Genomic DNA, 21,823 nt, shown 5'->3' on the forward strand with positions numbered 1-21,823 from the left:
AAAGCAAAATATGGCATCAGAGATACAGCGACAACAGAAGAAATGCAACAAAACATCAAAAGAAGCATGCAGGGCGGTGGGTTTCATAATGGGGGACGTTAGCAGCAGAAAGAGAGAGGTGGTCCTGCATCCTTACAGCTCTCTCTGGCCAAACCTCACGTAGACTATTGTGTTCTCCAGAAGAATATTGATAATTTGGAGAAAGTTCAGAGGAGAGTGATTAAAAAGTATCAGGTAAGACTAAGGGAGCTCAATATGTAAAACCTGTAGGAAAGAAGAGAACATGGAGATTTGATAGAAATACTTAACGGGATTTAACAGGAGGGAAGTTTATTCCAAAAGAGGAAAAAGCTTAGGAGAACAATGTTAGGTCGTGATCAAAAACTAAAGAGCCAAAGGCTTAGATGTAACCTAAGGAAGTGGCAGAAGCTAATATAGTAAGAGACAATACCAAGGACCGAATAAGGTCCGCGTCACTACATCAGGAAAAACTTGATTGAAACAGTTTAGATGGGCTTTTCCGATTTCAAATTCTATGTTTCTAACCCATTCTGCCGCACACTATTCACCTGCTTCTTACCATCGTCGTAAGCATGTTCTCTCTTTTTGTACAGGGTTCCGAAATGCTTATCGAGTATGGACCGTGCCGCCAGTCATAGCTGCCACCTTCTACAACAGCTCCATGAGCAGCGGATCCAAGGACTGCTCTGTGACTGCATGCTCGTGGTAAAGGGCGTCTGCTTTAAAGCACACAAGAACGTGTTGGCTGCTTTCAGCCAGTACTTTAGGTACGAGGCACACAACATAGTCTATTGTTAAGTGTCAATTGATGAATCTTATTTGTCTGATGTTTACTGTAGGTTTTATTGCATGACATTTAAAAGACAAAAAAATCAAGCAACATCCAAAACTGTGATTAACTGTCGAATTAAAATGGATATACTGTAAACTATAAGAAAGCTATAGATCGTAATTCAGTAATACGTCTTTCTTCTGCCTGCTTCGTCACTCACATTTCTACATGGAATTGGTTTGAAGTCTTGAGCCTTCAGTTTTCATATATCTTTAGATCAAGTTTTCTGGGAACAAAAGCAAGCAGTTTTGAGAATAATGAAACCACTGTCACCATCCCGGCTCCGGACGCCGCCGTGAGGAGGACTGGCCGCGGTTCTCGAACGCCGGCCGTTCGGGACGGCGGGCGGTCCTCCGCTCGCGGCACAGGGATTAGTAGCGGGCGAAGGGTTGTCCGCGGGTCCCGGGAGAACATCTCCCTGGGCAGTGGACGATCCTCCGCCCGAGGTATTGTGACACGGGGAAGATTCAGCTCCGGGAACAGCAGTTCCCGGAGCTTGTGTACTTACCCGTCCTCCGGTCGTCGGTCCGCCTCCCGGGCACGCTGCACGTTGCAGGAGAAGTGATGGATGGCTGGGGGGCGTGGTGGTAGAAAAACATCGTTGAGAACAGTCCGAACCCCAACCTAGGATGTCTCCAGTGGACCACTTGATGGCCGGGTTATGGACGCGGAGCCAAGGAAGTCCTAGAACCATGGGGCAGGAGGGGGATGAAATGATATGGAAAGTTATGGTTTCACGATGGAACAGGCCCACAGACAGAAGCAACGGAGACGTCTGGTGCGTGATGAAGGAGGGTTGTAGGGGTCGGCCGTCTATGGCCGAGACGGCAATAGGAGGGTGTACTTGGACGAGAGGTATCTTCTGGAGGAGGGCAAAGGATTTATCAATAAATGAACCAGCGGCCCCAGAGTCAATCATAGCGGAGACTGAAACCTTTCCTCCACCCCCATTTGTTCTGTTTCCGCCTTGCCGATACCCTTGGCGTATTCTGAATTTAAGGACGTGTTCGATAAAAAGCAAGCTGAGGTTTTACCTCCCCACAGACCTTACGATTGTCCTATCCTTTTACCCGGGACACTTCCACCTCGAGGTCGTATTTATCCTTTGTCATTGCCCGAGTCTCAAGCGCTTGAGGAGTACATTAAAGATAATTTAGAAAGAGGATTCATCCGAAAATCTACCTCTCCAGCCGGGGCCGGATTTTTCTTTTGTGGAGAAAAAGGATGGGGGCTTAAGACCTTGTATCGACTACCGGAGCTTGAATCGTATCACGGTCAAAAACAAATACCCATTGCCCCTCATTCCGGAATTGTTTGACCGGTTGCGGGGTTCCACTGTTTTCACGAAACTGGATCTCAGGGGGGCGTACAATTTAGTTTGGATACGTAAAGGCGATGAATGGAAGACGGCCTTCAACACCCGTATGGGTCACTACGAATATACGGTCATGCCCTTTGGGCTATGCAATGCTCCCGCTGTGTTCCAGGAGTTTGTGAATTACATCTTCCGCGATATCTCCCTTCAGTTTGTTATCGTCTATTTAGATGATATCCTTATTCATTCCTCTGATATTCAGTCACATCGCCTTCATGTTCGTATCGTCCTGCAACGCCTGCGCCACCATCGTCTCTACGCCAAACTTGAGAAGTGCCAGTTCGAAGTCCCCCGAGTCTCCTTCCTGGGTTTCATCATTTCTGCATCGGGCTTTGAAATGGATCCTACTAAACTTGCAGCTATTTCGGATTGGCCTCAACCTCAGGCTTCAACGTTTTTTAGGTTTTGCGAACTATTACAGAAAATTCATCCAGAACTTTTCTAAGATTGTAGTTCCTCTCACCAACATGACTAAGAAAGGTGCTGACTGCAAGAATTGGTCAAGGGAGGCTATTCAGGCCTTTGCCCACCTTAAGAAAGCCTTTGCTTCTGCCCCGATTTTGCGTCATCCAGATGCCTCTAAACCTTTTACTGTGGAGGTTGATGCCTCCGAAGTGTGAGTTGGAGCAGTCCTCTCTCAGAGGAAGGACTTCAACGATAGGGTTCATCCGTGCGCCTTTTTCTCGAAGAAATTTTCTCCTGCTGAGATGAATTATGATGTGGGTAACCGCGAACTTTTGGGTATTGTTATGGCTCTTCAGGAGTGGAGACACCTTCTGGAAAGGGCGAGAAACCCTATCACAATTTTGACTGACCACAAGAACCTGGAATATCTTAGTCACGCTAAAAGACTGAACCCTAGGCAGGCCAGGTGGTCGTTATTCCTCTCCAGATTTCTGTTTGTCATTTCATACCGGCCTGGATCAAGAAATGTCAAAGCGGATGCTTTATCCAGGCAGTTTGTCTCCGACCAGGACTCCAAGTCTGAACCTGAGCCTATCATTCCTTCTTCTCAGATTATTGCCTCCGTCTCCACTCACCTATTTTCTCCTTTGGTCTCCCGTATTCTCTCAGCTCAATCTAAAGCTCCTGTCCACAGTAAATGGCCCATGGACACCCTGTTTGTGCCGGAGTGGGACAGGGAACACGTTATGTCCTGGGCTCATGCGTCCTTAACCTCGGGTCATCCTAATGCCTAGCGGACCTTTCGGTTCATTCGTAGACAGTTCTGGTGGCCTACTATGCATACTGACTGCTTTGATTTTGTCGCCGCGTGTACTATGTGTGCTACTGCTAAAAACTCTCATACCAAGCCCTCGGGGTTACTTCAACCCTTGCCCGTACCCTCCCGCCCGTGGTCACATTTAGCTATGGATTTTGTTGTGGATCTTCCCCCTTCCCAGGGCTTCACCGTCATTTGGTTAGTAGTCGACCGATTTTCCAAAATGGCTCATTTTGTTCTTCTCCCCAAGTTGCCCTCGGCCCCGGAGTTATTCCCTCTGTTTGTTAATCATGTCGTTCGTCTGCATGGTCTCCCACTCCAGGTTGTGTCTGATCGGGGGGTGCAATTCACAGCTCTGTTTTGGAGGACCTTCTGTGCCTCTTTGGGTATTTCCCTAGCCTTTTCTTCTGCCTACCACCCCCAAACTAACGGTATCACGGAAAGAACCAACCAGACTCTTGAGCAATTTTTACGCCTTTTTATTAATGAACACCAGGATGATTGGGCTTTCCTTCTACCTTGGGCTGAGTTTGCTAGGAATAATACTGTTCACGAGTCCTCCAAGATTAGTCCTTTTTCCTGTAACTATGGTTTTCACCCTTCTTCCTTGCCTTCTTCTTTCGCTCCTTCTCAAATTCCGGCCGTAGACCTGTATTTAAAACAATTACCGTTAGTTTGGGACGGGGTACGCCGTTCGCTGGTTGATGCTGCTCACAAGTATAAGCGTTATGCGGATCGGCGTCGCCGATTGGGTCCCTCCTTTATGAATGGCGATAGGGTATGGCTCTCCACTAAGAACTTTAGGCTTAAAGTTCTGTCTATGAAATGTACCCCCCCCCCCCCGTAATATCGGCCCTTTTTGAATTCGGCGCAAGATCAACCCGGTTGCTTAGGAATTAATTCTCCCCTCCTCCCTTAGGATACCTAGGGTTTTTCATGTTTCTCTGCTCAACCCCCTCACCTGTAAGCGCTTTACCCGATTGACTCACCGTCCTCGTCCTGTTGTCATTGATTCCCAGGTGGAATATGAGGTGCAGTCTATTTTAGATTCCCAAAAAATTAGGAACTCTGTCTCTTACCTGGTCCACTGGAAGGGGTATGGTCCTGAAGAGAGGTCCTGGGTTCCTGCTCGGGACCTACACGCTCCTACTTTGCTCCGGGCTTTTCATAAGAAATTCCCGCATAAACCTGGCATGTGTCGGCCTATGGCCGGCCCTCAAAGGGGGGGTAATGTCACCATCCCGGCTCCGGACGCCGCCGGGAGTGTCACCATCCCGGCTCCGGATGCCGCCGGGAGGAGGACTGGCCGCGGTTCTCGAACGCCGGCCGTTCGGGACGGCGGGCGGTCCTTCGCTCGCGGCACAGGGATTAGTAGCGGGCGAAGGGTTGTCCGCGGGTCCTGGGAGAACATCTCCCCGGGCAGCGGACGATCCTCCGCCCGAGGTATTGTGACACGGGGAAGATTCAGCTCCGGGAACAGCAGTTCCCGGAGCTTGTGTACTTACCCGTCCTCCGGTCGTCGGTCCGCCTCCTGGGCACGCTGCACGTTGCAGGAGAAGTGATGGACGGCTGGGGGGCGTGGTTTTGGTTCTGGTCCGGGAGGGGCTTGTGGAATGGCGCCAGTTTTAAAAGCCGGCTGTGCGTTTCACTAGCACCCTGTTGTGGTCTTACAGTTTTGTGTATACGGCTCGTGCTATCTAGTTTCCTGTTTTGACCTTTGGCTTGCCTGATTCTCCCTTGCACTACGATTTGGTACCTTCGCTTGTGACTTCTGGTTTTGACCCCTGGCTCTTCCCCCTTCCCAGGGCTTCACCGTCATTTGGTTAGTAGTCGACCGATTTTTCCAAAATGGCTCATTTTGTTCTTCTCCCCAAGTTGCCCTCGGCCCCGGAGTTATTCCCTCTGTTTGTTAATCATGTCGTTCGTCTGCATGGTCTCCCACTCCAGGTTGTGTCTGATCGGGGGGTGCAATTCACAGCTCTGTTTTGGAGGACCTTCTGTGCCTCTTTGGGTATTTCCCTAGCCTTTTCTTCTGCCTACCACCCCCAAACTAACGGTATCACGGAAAGAACCAACCAGACTCTTGAGCAATTTTTACGCCTTTTTATTAATGAACACCAGGATGATTGGGCTTTCCTTCTACCTTGGGCTGAGTTTGCTAGGAATAATACTGTTCACGAGTCCTCCAAGATTAGTCCTTTTTCCTGTAACTATGGTTTTCACCCTTCTTCCTTGCCTTCTTCTTTCGCTCCTTCTCAAATTCCGGCCGTAGACCTGTATTTAAAACAATTACCGTTAGTTTGGGACGGGGTACGCCGTTCGCTGGTTGATGCTGCTCACAAGTATAAGCGTTATGCGGATCGGCGTCGCCGATTGGGTCCCTCCTTTATGAATGGCGATAGGGTATGGCTCTCCACTAAGAACTTTAGGCTTAAAGTTCTGTCTATGAAATGTACCCCCCCCCCCGTAATATCGGCCCTTTTTGAATTCGGCGCAAGATCAACCCGGTTGCTTAGGAATTAATTCTCCCCTCCTCCCTTAGGATACCTAGGGTTTTTCATGTTTCTCTGCTCAAACCCCTCACCTGTAAGCGCTTTACCCGATTGACTCACCGTCCTCGTCCTGTTGTCATTGATTCCCAGGTGGAATATGAGGTGCAGTCTATTTTAGATTCCCAAAAAATTAGGAACTCTGTCTCTTACCTGGTCCACTGGAAGGGGTATGGTCCTGAAGAGAGGTCCTGGGTTCCTGCTCGGGACCTACACGCTCCTACTTTGCTCCGGGCTTTTCATAAGAAATTCCCGCATAAACCTGGTATGTGTCGGCCTATGGCCGGCCCTCAAAGGGGGGGTAATGTCACCATCCCGGCTCCGGACGCCGCCGGGAGTGTCACCATCCCGGCTCCGGACGCCGCCGGGAGGAGGACTGGCCGCGGTTCTCGAACGCCGGCCGTTCGGGACGGCGGGCGGTCCTCCGCTCGCGGCACAGGGATTAGTAGCGGGCGAAGGGTTGTCCGCGGGTCCTGGGAGAACATCTCCCCGGGCAGCGGACGATCCTCCGCCCGAGGTATTGTGACACGGGGAAGATTCAGCTCCGGGAACAGCAGTTCCCGGAGCTTGTGTACTTACCCGTCCTCCGGTCGTCGGTCCGCCTCCTGGGCACGCTGCACGTTGCAGGAGAAGTGATGGACGGCTGGGGGGCGTGGTTTTGGTTCTGGTCCGGGAGGGGCTTGTGGAATGGCGCCAGTTTTAAAAGCCGGCTGTGCGTTTCACTAGCACCCTGTTGTGGTCTTACAGTTTTGTGTATACGGCTCGTGCTATCTAGTTTCCTGTTTTGACCTTTGGCTTGCCTGATTCTCCCTTGCACTACGATTTGGTACCTTCGCTTGTGACTTCTGGTTTTGACCCCTGGCTCGTCCGACTATCCGCTCCGTGCATCTGACCACTGGCTTGGCTGACTACCCGCTCCGTGAATCTGACCACTGGCTTGGCTGACTACCCGCTCCGTGAATCTGACCCTTGGCTCGGCTGACTACCCACTCTGTGTATCTGACCCCTGGCTCTGCTGACTACCCGCTTTGTGCTCCTGTCTCGTGCTGCGCCTTGCCGCGGCTGCTGCCACTCAGAACCTATCTCCAGTTGGTGGGAGGTTGTCCACTGTTGGGATCGTCTAAGTCCTGGACTGCTGCTGCCGGGAACTCCCCTCTCAGTAGCGGTAGTTTGGGCAGAAGAACTTCTGCGGGGACGACCTTCCTTAATAGTCCAGCGAAACAGTGACAACCAGCTTTAATTCTGATAATGAACACCTTTAATTCTTCTATACAGACCAGATACTGAGTCTTGGTCAGCGACTAAAAAGATGGACTGCTGTCCGGTGTGAGATCTGATTAGACTTAATCCATAAACCAAGAACATCTTGTGATTCTTTAATGTAACCTAATCAGATTTATTCCTTAATTTTTTTTTGTTTTTTTTAAATCCACCTCCTTGCTGACACCATGTATTTTAAGGAATAATGTTACATTTGTCCATTTCTGTATGTGTGTGTGTGTGTGTGTGTGTGTATATATATATATATATATATATATATATATATATATATATATATATATATATATGTGTGTGTGTGTATATCTCAAAACACTCAGTAAGAGAAGTCCGATCTTATTGAAGGAAACCTCTGGTTCATGTTTTTTCTACTGTAAAGGTGGGAAGTGTTTCTTCTTATTAACGAGTTGTCGAAGGAATTAATTAGAAGGACTTGTAGACGTATTTACATTGATACACTATAGAGCACTCCATTTGTTTTGGGGAATGTCGTGACTTTTCGCAAACATATTTACAGTTCATTGCCCTAAAAAAATGTATATAATGGGGATTACAGATTAAAAAGTCTATTTATTAGAAAACCACTTTATGTGTATAGCTCAGGGAGCAGCCAGTTGACTGGATATTAATGATTATTATTTAATAAAAAGTTATTTGTTCTCCTTTGTTGTGGGTAGGGGCTGGATAACAGTGTCAGCATCCATAAGTTAATTGACTTTTTTATACCTGGTGTCTCCAAAACAATAACACTGATTAAAAAAGCACTAGATATGCTCAAAAATCCAACTGGTGGCAGTTCTTATTCTGCTATCAGGTCCCAACATTTGTTTCACGTGCAAAGAATGAAAGTTCTGGTGAGCTCTAAAGTTTTAGAGGATCACAGTGCTCTCTGGTGGCATTATATGCAGCGCGACACATCTGAAAGCACATACTGTAGATTAGAGGGAATGGTCAGGCACACCGATCCCATCCTTTAGTGAGCAGCCGCCGGCGAGATAAACATACCGTACGAATGTGTAGTATGTGGCCCCTCACGTGTCATGTCTAGGCCACTCGCTTTAGGATCAAATGTGATTTTAAAGAACTACCTAATGACAAGGAGGCAATAGCTGACTTTCCACTTCAAAGATACTCCATGTGTACATTTGCTAGTATATATCATGGAAGTGAAATTCCATGTCTTATAAAGTGACATGTATTTTTGTAATAAGTATCCTTTAGCATTCTCCAAGAAATAATTATAAAGAGGAATTTATTCTCTCCATCATATAGGCCAACCTACCTTGTGTATTTTTTTTAATAAAAATATGTCACTAATATGAACCATGAAATGTAGGTCTATAGGTCTCTTGAATGGGCATATTGTACATTGTTCTGTATCTTGATTGTTTCCACAGGTCTTTATTTCAGAATGCCTCAAGCCAGAAAAACGACGTCTTTCATTTGGATATTAAAAATATTGGAGGAATAGGGCAGATTTTGGACTTTATGTATACCTCGCATCTTGACTTGAATAATGATAACGTACAAGCTATGCTGGACATTGCGCAATGTCTCCAAGTACAGAATGTCCTCGGCATGTGTTACAGCTTTCTGAAGCTGAATTCTGCTGTTGACCAAGTTGCTACGATACCATGTAGCAACTCTGTTCCAAACGCTTACCCGGAATACACAACGTCCATTCTCAACGAGCAAGTGAGCGTTCCATTATTAACAGAAACGGTAACGGAAGAGAGACCCTCCCAGGCACCTCCACCCGATAAGATCAACATCCCTTCAAATGACGCGCCAAAATCTACCTCGGCCCCTTTAAACGATAAGGAAACTCACTTGAAACAGTTAAATCAACCCTACAAATTACGGGACTTTTACAGTAAAATGTTTTACAAGGAAAACGCGGATAAAGCAGCGCAACAATCGGCAACTTTAAATCCCTGTACAGACGTTCACACGATTGAATCCCAGCCGTGGGCATTAAATAATTCCGTATCTATACTTGCTCCGTCTGATTCTTTGCCTTTGCCTGCGTTCTCGCACACATTTGTTTCGAGCCAGGATCCAGAAAGATCACCTTTACAGTTCCCTAGCGAAATGCGTCTTAAAAAAGCAATCCACTCGAAAAAACTAAACTTCCTGAGGTCTCAGAAGGCAGCCAAAGAGTCCACAGAACCCGTCGGCGTCTTGCAGAACACGGCAGAGGAAGCTGTGCTCGCCAGCGAGAAGGAACCCGACGAAGCCTGCGGCACGTATTTAGAGAAAGAAGCAGATGTGGAGATCTTTGAGAAGCTGGGTCAGGCGCTGGAGGACCGACCTGGAAGTCCTTCTTCTGTAGAAGAACAAGATGTCTCAAACAGACACTGTGTGTGCGATATTTGCGGAAAGAGTTTCAAGCACCCGAGTAACCTGGAGTTACACAAACGGTCTCACACAGGTACAGAGAGGTGAATGTTTCATGTATGGATCACATATTATCTTTTATCTATATAGCGCAAACAATTTTCACAGCGCTTCTTACAATACATATGTCTATGGGGTATGACAAGACCAGAATTGAAAGACTAAGACAAACCGATACATTAGGCGGAGAGAGTCCTGCTCGCAAGCTTACAATCTTGACATGGCTTAGTGCAATTACAGATAAGGGGATAATATATCTCTAAATATCCTCTTTTCCCATCCAGGTGAGAAACCCTTTGAATGTAGCGTTTGTGGGAAACACTTTTCACAGGTGGGTTCATTGTTTTTAATCATTTATTTCTTTTTTATGCATTGCTTTGTGCTGCTTCACTCTTTGGATTCCTAAACATTTAAAGAGCCCATCTTGTTCCTTGCCAACATCAGATGTCCCTGTTCCCTCAAGGCTCCCCCACCAAGAGCCTTCACCATACCTATTTTCTCTGCGGTGATGGGTCACATCTTAATAACGATGAAAATAGGAACCAATGCCGTGTGCCACCAACCACACTCTTTCCATCTGCACACGGCACGTTATGTGAGGGAGACACTGACATCTTTGCCTTGGGGGGTCTTGGTCCCTTCACTTACCACCCATGAGATAGGAGCCACCCCTGCAGGAGAGATGGGGTCTTTTTGAAGAAAAGAAGGGGTCTTTTTGAAGAAACTATAGGATCTTATGCCGAGGAAGCCAGACATGACTAGGAGATTAGTGCTGAGGTAGGAGTTTGGATAAGGAATTTATGAACTCTAAATAGGAGTGATAAGGTATATCTTGAAGGACAGGGTTGTTAAATCACTTAAATAAACAAAAATGTTTCTTTTTACTTTATAGTGAATATCCTCACGTATATTTGCTTTTTCATCTTGTTCACATGGTGTTTGAATGGTGCATGTACAATGTCTCCCCACTAGGGGGCGCTGATTGCTTGCTAGTCGTTTTCTATCTGGACATGGCCAGGCTTGCGTCCATGAAATGTTTTCACTCCCCGAGTATGTGATATGGATCTCTTATTTTTTCAGGCTGGAAACCTTCAAACTCATTTACGCCGGCACTCTGGTGAGAAGCCGTATATCTGTGAGATTTGTGGGAAAAGGTGCGTATGGGTTTTCATTATCTGGATTAGTCGGCTTAGGGGTCGGTAAAGTTTAGAATATAGATCACTACATATCAAGTGTCCATCAGGAGACTGGGAAAGGGTATACCTAAAGTTTTAATGTAAGCACAAAATGTTTTATCTGCTTTTAGATAAAGTAGATCCTTTAAATCCGTTATATTCTAATGGTGTTCCTATACTACAACTGTCATGAGATAAGAATAACCAACTGTAACTATATATTTACTATAGCTAAAATATATTTGTAAAACTAATTCTCAGCGCAAGTCTCACTGATGGTGTCTTTGTTTATATCATATATACTCCGCTGCCGCAATGTGATCTAAAACACAACATATCTCGCATTACAACACTCTGTGTACGGGTTGTAAGCTGCATGGATGCAGTCTTTGCAATGTAGTTCTACAAAGTTGGCGTATTTAATGTATTCCTTCTGACTTTTATAAGTATTTTTTGTTCAGGTGACTGCCTGGTGTGACCATTGCATTCTTTTTTGTATTGGCTACTTAAAATGGAGATTAACCACAATAAATACTCTTAATGCAGAGTAGACTTGCATAATATAATAATAATTATAATACATAATATATTACAAATACTGCCCCATACATCAGCTGCATTATACACTATATTGACTCTGTCTCTCTATCCGCATTGTATTGAAGCTGTAGCTAGAACTAAATCCTTTACTGTGTTTCAGATTCGCAGTCTCTGGGGACGTCCAGCGCCATATTGTAATCCACACCGGAGAGAAGCCTCACTTATGCGATATCTGCGGAAGAGGTACTTGTTCTGAAGGCATCGCCTGCCAGACGCGGCCTCCTCCACAGCTGTTCTTCTTTAATCAGCAGCTTCCTCGTACGGACCTCTGATTCCAAACTTCTGATGCATGTTTAAAATCACGGAACGGAGTGAACTGAACTACAAAGACGATTACGTTCTCGTGGGACCCAGGTACATAAAGAGAAATGTGTGGCATATTTTTTAATCATTTTTTTTCCTTTTTCTTTTGCCTGATGGTAGGTTTTAGTAATGTCAGCAACTTGAAGGAGCACGAAAAGACTCATGCAGCCGATAAAATGTACACGTGTGACGAGTGCGGTAAATCCTTCAACATGAATAGGAAACTGATCAAGCACAGAATCAGGCACACGGGGGAGAAACCTTACACCTGCCTTACATGTGGTAAGTGCATCTGTTCCAGGATCATAAGGGTTAACAGAGTTTATTTGAATACTATATATATATATATTCTATATGTTACTGTGTATCACAGCAGGTGGCGCAGTCTGAAAATTACAATATATTCTCAGCAACTAGAAATCTTAGAGTGTCTTCTTATCAGATGTTCTGGCTTATTGTCTTATTCTGACGATTATTTTGTTTTTGTTCCGTTAATGCACAAGTTAATAGAGAATCGGGCAACGTGGAGCTGGCCTGTGAATATGGTGTTTGCCAATGACCCCCAAAAACTGCAGAGTGCATTCATTCCCCAAATCTTACACAGTAATGGAATATAAATATTATTTCTTAGCAGATATGATCTGTGTTATGGCAGTAATATTTTATATGGAAGCTTTATATGGAACCTTTGCATTCTATATACAGACACACGTCCACAATCTGCAGCTCCCTGTCTCCTCCCTGGTCATTTGATTTATGTCACTGATTGGCTGCTTGAAGTAACCAATCAGTGGCAGGAATGCTGTCCCATTGAAATCAGTGGGACCCCTTACTACGCACAATGGCTAAATGCATACTACGTGTCAAGCCAAACACATCGGCAACTAGCAGGGGGGGAAGGGGCAAATGCATACGGGGGCTTCTGAGAATTTCTCCCCGTGCATTTGCAAAGGGGGCAGTACATATATTTAAAGAGACCTCTCAGCTCTCGTTTGCATTAAAGTGCTGTTGTCTTGAGTGTCCCTTTAAATAGTTTCCACATTATTATAAATAAGATTTAACATTACTTTTTGCCTTGCTTTTTACTTTTTATTTACTTATTTATTTTCTCTTTGTTAGGAAAAAAATTTGGCGACTCGGGAGATTTGCGAAGACACATCCGAAGTCATACAGGAGAAAAGCCCTACACGTGTGACGTCTGCAACAAAAGTTTCTCTCGCTCTGCAGTCCTTAGACGCCATAAGACCATGCACTGCCGAGCCGGGGAAGACAGGCAGAATACAACAGAAGAATTCTCAAACGTAGAAAAATCGTCCGACCCGGACAAGTCACACAAAGCAGTTCCATTGCCGCAGGACATATCTGCATCTTTTATGCCCAGCAACTCGGTAGGAAATACAAGAATGGAATTTACAGGAAACACATCAAATTCTTACTGTAAATTGCAAACAACTGTTCATGAATTCACTGGACCAGACAAAATGACTGTGGACCAAGTGAAAACCTCAAAATCTCATCTGGCAGACTCCTCTCATAGCTACACATTTTCTGAAGTAGAGGTGCCGGTCGCAGATGAAGCTCTGGCCTCGGACATATCTATGATTCGACCCTCCTTAGTCACTTTGGAGAATAACTGCAACGAACCTTTATCTAACCGTGTTTCATCTACCGTGTACCGGACTTCTGAAGGTCCTTTTTTTTCCGGTATGACGCTCTGGGGATTGGCTATGAAGACCTTACAAAGCGAAAATGACGTGGAGCAATAATAATAACCCATAAAATGTTTTGTTTGTAAGACACCACAGAAGATTGCTGTGAAACGGACTTTATTTAAATTTGCAATCATTTGCAGATTTTACATTGATGCCATGTTGAAACTGTTGTTTTTCTAAATTAAATTAAAAAAAAAAATCACTCTTTTTTTTTGTGCAGTATTGCAAAATTTTTCCATGGTGTCCAGAGTTTTTCAAGTATTATATTTCTCAGGTGATTCATTTGTATATTATTTTATGTCTATTAGGACATGATTTCAATTAAGAGACAGTTTGTAAGTGCATATTTCCACAATGAAACCTCAGAAAATGTAATGCTAATAACTACAATTTTATTTTTATACATATATAAACTGGGAGTCAGAGATTAGGCATTTACACCAATAATGCACATCCAATCCTATAAAAGCAATGCTGCAAAATGACTCAAAATGTCAATTTACAAAATTATTAGACGATCTGGAATATATAGGTACATTTTTACTCTCTCTTTTAAACTACTTAAACATTGTATCGTCAGCCCTATTTTCATGTTAAATGTAGCCCGTTCAGTGCATGTTATTGCATGCAAACCAGAAAATAGTATGGATTTGTACCACGTTAGTCATGGAAAGAAAAATAAGAAAATTTTGTGAAGATGATTTAACTTATTTGCATTAGAGTGCAAGCTTTTCAGACCTAGGGCTTCTTTTTAAGGTACATTAGAAAATGAGACATCTGTCTTTTGACTCATCCACCAGTTGCTACCAGTAATGAAAGCAGTGGTGTTCTCACACATCCTCCGTACAGTTATATTCTAGTCGATGTAAGGATGCTGCTACACCCGCGGGTGCTTAGCTATCTCATGTACGCTCTTGAAACACTAATACTTTGCTAGCATGCATGCAGTTGGCTTCTGCTTTACCCACTGATTAAGTTCATGCAGAAAGTGTATGTACTAATGGTTCCTGATTTCAGTAAAGACAGCTGGGGAGAAGTGAAATGAGACTATTGACTAAACAATGCATGCCCCCGTTTGGACGCAGTAAAATGCGGCGGTGTCCGTGCGAAATAGACTCCCAACGTGTAATAAAATGCAAAATGGTCTTTAACTTCAAACCAGAGATCATAATTCAGGTTTGATGTGCAGTTTATTATTTCAGACAACTCATTCGCTTATTTGGGGAGGGGGGTTCAGTTTGGATCAGAAAAACTCAAATGCATGTCGTTTGTTTCCTTTCCAGGTCACTGATCGGATCGTACCTTGTAAGTATGAAAAACATAATTAACCTGTGTCTGGTGAACTGACTCTGTACAAAGTCTGTTTCCTGCCGTCCTACTGGAAAATGGCTAATTACGAGGGAGATTAATTCACAAAGGAACATGGTGTTTTAGGTTTTATATATACATGAGAATAGCATGAGCAGATGTGACAGCTTAAAGTGGGCAAAGAACCTTTCCCGTTGCAAGGCCCTCAGGGTGTGTCCTAGAGAAACCTTCTAGGCGGTATTCGAATTAAGAGCACTAATGTAAAGAGTAACTTTTAGGCAGACTCTTCTCCATACCAAGAAGGATAGCGCATAGTCTTCTGGCTTCCATAATGGCAGAATCCCTTGCAGTTGTGGCAGCACTACAAGATTTCTGAAGATAAAACAAGTCCTCTGGCTTGCTGGTTGATGTAGACTTGTGTTAAAATTGTCCCTCGGCTACCCTCTAATTTTAAGCGGGGAGGGGGGTTTCCATCACCTTTGCCCCACCGTGCGCATAGTATTCTGGCTGCCGATGTTAATGGGGCGGGCTCCAGCGGAGTGTTATTGCAGCCATCATGGCGGCATTATGTTCTGGCTGGCGGCATTGACAGAGCGGGCTCCGCCATAACAGCTGGAGGACACTCCACCATAGTATTTCAGCTGCATAATTCTGACTGTGAATCGTTATAACCTGTAAAATTTCAAATGATTTGATAAATAGATGCCACGGTTTAGTAGGATTTTGGGTGGCAAAACTGATTTACCCAAAGCTTAGGGCTTATGTTTTTTGGATTTTAATTTAGAGCTTAATTGGGCAGGATGGTTAAATCGGGCTTATTTGTTATTAGATATGACTTTGTGGTGAATTACGGAGATATTGTGTGGAGGACAGATGAGTAATGGATATATGGGACTTGAATCAGAGTAAGACGTTGGTAGTTATAATGGTTGAGAAAGATATTTACATTTAAATATAATAGAAATTAGACTTCTTAGTATTATGATTAGGTCAAAGTACACCAGGAAGGGAGTCAGTGGGTATAGTAATGCATATTATAGAATGTATATTGTCCTGATAGTAAAATGCATTTACTTTGACGTAAATGAATCTGCAGCTTCCTGAAATGGATTCCCTTAATAACAGCTCTGAACAACTCATCGAGTGTCTGCCACCGCTTGATTCAGAGGAGGTCCCCCAATTCAAAGAAGGTTCATGATTCACAAATGGTCTGTTTAATAATAATAATCATCATCATATGTGTGCCACAGTGTATGTTGGGGGGGCACTGATGGCACAGACAAGCTGTTTGGGGTAAAAGATGGCACAGCAAAGTGGTTCGAAGGCACTGACAAGCTGGAGCAAAGATGGCACAAGCAGATTGTTTGGGGATTAAGATGGCACTGATAAGGGGAAAAAGAGGTACTCACAAGCTTTATGGGCTGCATCGGGGCCCTGTAGTTTTTAGTTACGCCCCTGAGAATGCCCCTAATGCACAGAGGTTCCTCATCCGGTTTTGCTGAATCCTTCTGCTATGCAGAAGACCTTCATCTTGATGACATTCCACCAGTAAATTTGACCAGCCTTACTGATGATGAATTACAAGATGCTTTTATTGAATAGACCAGGGGTAGGCAACCTTCGGCACTCATGTTGTGGACTACATCTCCCATAATGCTTTTACAGTCATAATGCTGGCAAAGCATCAAGGGAAAAGGTTGCCTACCCCTGGAATAGACCCTTCTGTGCCTATGGCCATCTGACATATGTATCTGTATTCTGTGAGTTGTAGGAATCATTTATAAGAGTTATTTGTATTAAGTCTGAATTCCTTTATCTTTCCTTTAAACGCATAGGACCATTATAGGGCTGCAACTAATGATTATTTTCATAATCGATTAGTTGGCTGATTTATTTTTTCGATTAATCGATTAATCGGATAAAAAAAATGAATGTAAATTTTTCATTTATTTAAAATAATGTAATAAACAAATTATATTAAATACAAACAGCATAATAAAAAAACTTTGATAAAATGCATTTCTTGCCTTTATTTCGCAACCAGCCCCCCCCATTTATGCACGTTTGAGCCCAGGCTTGCCACGCTGCCTCCCACATATACCACTCCACGCTGCCTCCCACATATACCACTCCACGCTGCCTCTCACATATACCACTCCACGCTGCCTCCCACATATACCACTCCACGCTGCCTCCCACATATGCCACTCCACGCTGCCCCCCACATATGCCACGCTGCCTCCCACATATGCCACTCCACTCTGCCTCCCACATATGCCACTCCACGCTGCCTCCCACATATGCCACTCCACGCTGCCTCCCATATGCCACGCTGCCCCCCACATATGCCACTCCACTCTGCCTCCCACATATGCCACTCCACTCTGCCTCCCACATATGCCACTCCACGCTGCCTCCCACATATGCCACTCCACGCTGCCTCCCACATATGCCACTCCACGCTGCCTCCCACATATGCCACTCCACGCTGCCCCCCACATATGCCACGCTGCCTCCCACATATGCCACTCCACTCTGCCTCCCACATATGCCACTCCACGCTGCCTCCCACATATGCCACTCCACGCTGCCTCCCACATATGCCACTCCACGCTGCCTCCCATATGCCACGCTGCCTCCCACATATGCCACTCCACTCTGCCCAGGCTTGCCACGCTGCCTCCCACATATACCACTCCACGCTGCCTCCCACATATACCACTCCACGCTGCCTCCCACATATGCCACTCCACGCTGCCCCCCACATATGCCACGCTGCCTCCCACATATGCCACTCCACGCTGCCTCCCACATATGCCACTCCACGCTGCCTCCCATATGCCACGCTGCCTCCCGCATATGCCACTCCACTCTGCCTCCCACATATGCCACTCCACTCTGCCTCCCACATACGCCACTCCACTCTGCCTCCCACATATGCCACTCCACTCTGCCTCCCACATATGCCACTCCACTCTGCCTCCCACATATGTCACTCCACTCTACCCCCACATATGCCACTGTGCCTGATACACCTTATACCCCGATACACCACTCCATCCTCCCCAGACATGCCACACTGCCTCCCAGACATGCCACACTGCCCTCCCCACATATGCCACTCCACTCTACCCCCAGATAAGCCACTCCACTCTACCCCCAGATATGCCACTGTGGCCCCAGATCTGCCTTATACACCCTGATACACCACTCTGTCCTCCCCAGACATGCCACACTGCGCTCCCCACATATGCCTTATATACCCTATATGCCTTATACCCCCAGATATGTCACTCCGTCCTCCCCAGATATCCCTTATACCCCCCAGATATCTCATAGTCCCCTCATAGAGTCACAGACCATACTTTTATAAATAAGTACTGGGTTAATCTTCACTGCCCCCAGGATTTAGATTCCCCTTAGTTTGCCCCCCTTTATCTCTAACTGCACCTTAAGTTAACTTTAATAAATTAATAAAATTAACCCTCAGTCCTCATCATTAAATTAACCCTAAACACCCCATTAACCACAACAGCCCCTAAATTAACCCTAAACATACCATTAACCAAAACTGCCTCAAATTAACCCCAAACACCCCATTAACCACAGCTGCTCCTAAATTAACCCTAAACACACCATTAACCATAGCTGCCCCTAAATTAACCCTAAACACCCTATTAACCATAGCTGCCCCTAAATTAACCCTAAACACCCCATTAACCATAACTGCCCCTAAATTAACCCTAAACACCCCATTAACCATAACTGTCCCTAAATTAAACCCCACCTCCCCTAACTTTCAGTAGCCCAAATATTAATGTTATACTTACAGTTAGATGAGTGTCACAGCCATGTGGTTCTGGCCTTCTGGGAGAAGGAAGGGGGCGGGGCCAGTTGTCACAGTGATTACAGGGAGGGACTGGTAAGTAGGAGCTGCTGCTGTGAGTCACTGAAACGGATTATATAATGAGGGGTATTTTTCAGAGCGTTTGCTCTGAAAAAACCCTCATTTAATAATCGATAAAAATCGATTCAACTAATCGATAATGAAATTCGTTGGCAACGATTTTCATTATCGATTATTATCGATTTTATCGATTAGTTGTTGCAGCCCTAGACCATTACATTTAGTTGTACACAGAACGACAAAGCCATGGTGAAAATCAGAACAAAACCATGTCTGGCATTTATTGCTGCTCTGTGTTGGAACATTAAATACCAAAAAGCTAATTTTTTAAGTGTAATTATGGCGGTAGAGTGAATGTGTAGTAAAAACTATAATTTTCAATCAAATGGGCACAGATGTAGCTGACTTTATGGTACCCGCTGGTGCGTGTACAGGATCCATTCTGCATGCCAATGAGAATATTCTGCAAACCGATAATTTACCATGTCAATGATCAAACAGAGAATTAACAAATACTTCACAAAATATTCCTGAGTAATCTTTATTTAATTTCATGCAGCAGGATCAAGTAACGCATTGTTATGGGACCCTGCTGTAAAAGCTTTGCATGAGGTGAAGGGTTAAGCAGAGGGAGTGAGGGATGATGTATGTATGTATGTATGTGTATGTGAGCATGAATCTGTATGTGTGTTAGCATGACTGTGTTTGTGTAAGTGTGTGAGTATATATGTGTGTGAGAAGGAGTGCGTGTTAGTGTGTGTAAATAAATGTGTGCTAGTGTGTATGGGCTTTACTTGCCTCTAGGGCTAGAAGATGCCAGCCCTCCCTGCCAACAGTGTTGGTTTTTGATAGACAGCTGCCTTACTACTTTTGTGGGCAATTGGGAGCATGGGCTAGTTGGAGAAATTCTCTGATTTCCCCTGACTGGTCCAAGGAACCTTTGAAATCAATGGAGGTCAAAGCTGTTGTCTCCTAGCATTGTAAGGTGGTTATGTCCCCACCTCTTATCCTGCCCACTTCTGGGGGGCAGCTCTGCCCGTTACCACCTTCCCCCCAATTTGGACACCTGAAATGCTAGGGAGAGTATAACAAAGTGGTCAGCCAATCTTATAATTGGGCTTGTTTATGGATTGGCTTCTCAAGAGTCTCAGGGTTACCTGAATAGTTCCCAGGCAAGGCTTATCTGCCAGCACTGGTTGTACATCAAGCATTTCCAGTGGCTTTTGCCAGCGACTGGGTTCACTCCCAAGGAGGTTGCTTTAAATATATTAAAACTAGCTAAAAACTAATTTAAAGTATCTTCTCATTTAATGAGCACAATGCAAGTCCTATTGTGGTGCTATTCCTTAAAACATAAATTATTTTAAACAGCAACGTCAACTCATAAATGGTTCGGCTAATTTAAATTATTGCACCAAAGGCAGATAATTAGAATAATAATAAAAAAAAGCCATATAAAAATGCAAATCTACCTTTTGAACAAAATAGCGTATCACATTAGACACATTTGCAATATGTAAATTATGTCATGAAAAATGACTCTCATCAGGTGTTTCTGCTTAGATGTCAGAATGCTAATTCAGAGCGAGCGCTAATGCTTGGAATACATTAGCATGAACCATTAGCATTGCTTGATTTGCAAGTAGCTATTATGGAGCTCCAGCTTGAATAACCAGAGGTCAGCCGAGCTCCTGTTTGGATCCCACACCTGTGAAGTTAATTTTTATAATGAGAGAACAGATGTCACGTCGGGCTGTTACCCATTTAACCTTCTGACGACCAAAGTTGTGTGTCCTGCCTTGTAGCTCACTAGCTTTGACATGTAGAGAGCTGATTTCATACACCTTATGATTATTGTGATTTATCCCTTTCTCTAATTCGGATGGCGTTTCACTATACCTGGGAAAGTGGGGTTGTAAGAGGTTGGGGTTAACATGCGGAGAGGGGACTATCTGTACATATTATGTGGAGCCAGCAACACAATTTAAAGTGGGCTGGGAGTAGGAGGGTAAGCGGGCAAAAAGTAGAGGAGAACAAGGAGGAAAGTGACCCGGAAGGTTGTTAGAACTAACTTCTTGCTTGAGTCATAGAGAATTTTAAGCAACAGGTTAACAAGAATTTATTTTTTTCATGGTGTATAATAATAATATAAATATTATTAAAAATAAATTTAATAATTTTTATAAATTCATCTGCTGTTTGTAAAAGTGATATTTTTAACTACCAGTAAATTCCAGGCGCGCTTATTTAGGCCACTTGGACTTGAATGGTCCCTCGATTCAGTTCTGATCCCTGCTGGTAACCACAGGCAACGGTATTATGGAAAATTCATTTTCTAGAATGCTTGACCTTTACTAATTATCCCAATAGTTACGCTATATACTTACAGGATTCATTTTATAACATTACCTCCGGACAATCATTAGCTTGTTCTTAACATATTGCAATTAGAAATGATCTCTTTTTTTGCCAGCTACCTGCTTTATGTCCTTATAGCAGGAAATGTGCTGGTGTCTATACATTTGTAACTAGGAGGTAGCATACAGGAGAGGGTTGTTTATTTTAGATCAAATAACATGGATCTGACTTCCACCAAAATGATCAAGGGTAAAACTACAATATAAAAATATTAGGCAGCTTCTTAGGGCTAATGTTGACTAAGAAGACCTTGGATGATGTGGTAGTAGTGAGGCATCAATTAAACTTACATTTATACCACTATAATGTTCCTTAACAATACTGTGATCGTACATTATATTCCTTTATGTATAATGGTCTATGTTCATAAATTGTACTTAAGATGGGGGTCTGTCACAGCTGCCCTTCTTTGATTGATGCCAGAGGAGCTCCCTGCCGGCGACCAATAGAGCCGCTCATACAGACCTTTAACTCCTTACGCCGAAACTTGGCCTGAGGAGACCATTGGTCGTTCCAGGAGTTAAAGGTCCATAAGAGCAACTCTATTGGTTGCCGACAGGGGCCTCCTCTGCCATCAGCCAAAGAAGGGCTGACTTAGGCTCACTTATTACAAATATCTATACCTTAAGCCAGACCTGTTCACCTCACAGCCTCAAGAACTACTTACTGCCACCACCAAGTACTATATAAGGTTTTACAAATACATAAGGAGGCTTCAGTAGCCCC

The 21,823-nt window shown here is 44.4% G+C and overlaps 1 protein-coding gene across 1 annotated transcript; it reads left to right on the plus strand.

Annotated features, from left to right (window-relative positions):
• The first annotated feature begins 636 nt into the window (after positions 1–636).
• On the plus strand, positions 637–13,518 carry LOC149275878 (zinc finger and BTB domain-containing protein 49-like). The gene is made up of 7 exons (XM_089504211.1): positions 637–788; positions 8,675–9,708; positions 9,959–10,005; positions 10,755–10,828; positions 11,550–11,632; positions 11,873–12,034; positions 12,872–13,518. Exons 1-7 carry the CDS (start codon positions 637–639, stop codon positions 13,516–13,518), a joined length of 2,199 nt encoding a protein of 732 aa, XP_089360337.1.
• The last annotated feature ends 8,305 nt before the right edge of the window (positions 13,519–21,823 follow it).

The sequence above is a fragment of the Sceloporus occidentalis genome, unplaced genomic scaffold (assembly GCF_023333645.1).
Source record: "Sceloporus occidentalis isolate IW3139 unplaced genomic scaffold, rSceOcc1.0.p SCAF_260, whole genome shotgun sequence".
In the NCBI taxonomy this organism is placed as follows: Eukaryota; Metazoa; Chordata; class Lepidosauria; order Squamata; family Phrynosomatidae; genus Sceloporus; species Sceloporus occidentalis.

What these genes read in the sequence shown, in the direction of transcription:
- LOC149275878 (XM_089504211.1), top strand. Translation starts at nt 637, where the DNA reads ATGGACCGTGCCGCCAGTCATAGCTGCCACCTTCTACAACAGCTCCAT. An exon ending in GCTTTCAGCCAGTACTTTAG is followed by an intron (nt 789 to 8,674) that starts GTACGAGGCACA and finishes TTGTTTCCACAG; the next exon opens with GTCTTTATTTCAGAATGCCT. An exon ending in GTGGGAAACACTTTTCACAG is followed by an intron (nt 10,006 to 10,754) that starts GTGGGTTCATTG and finishes TTATTTTTTCAG; the next exon opens with GCTGGAAACCTTCAAACTCA.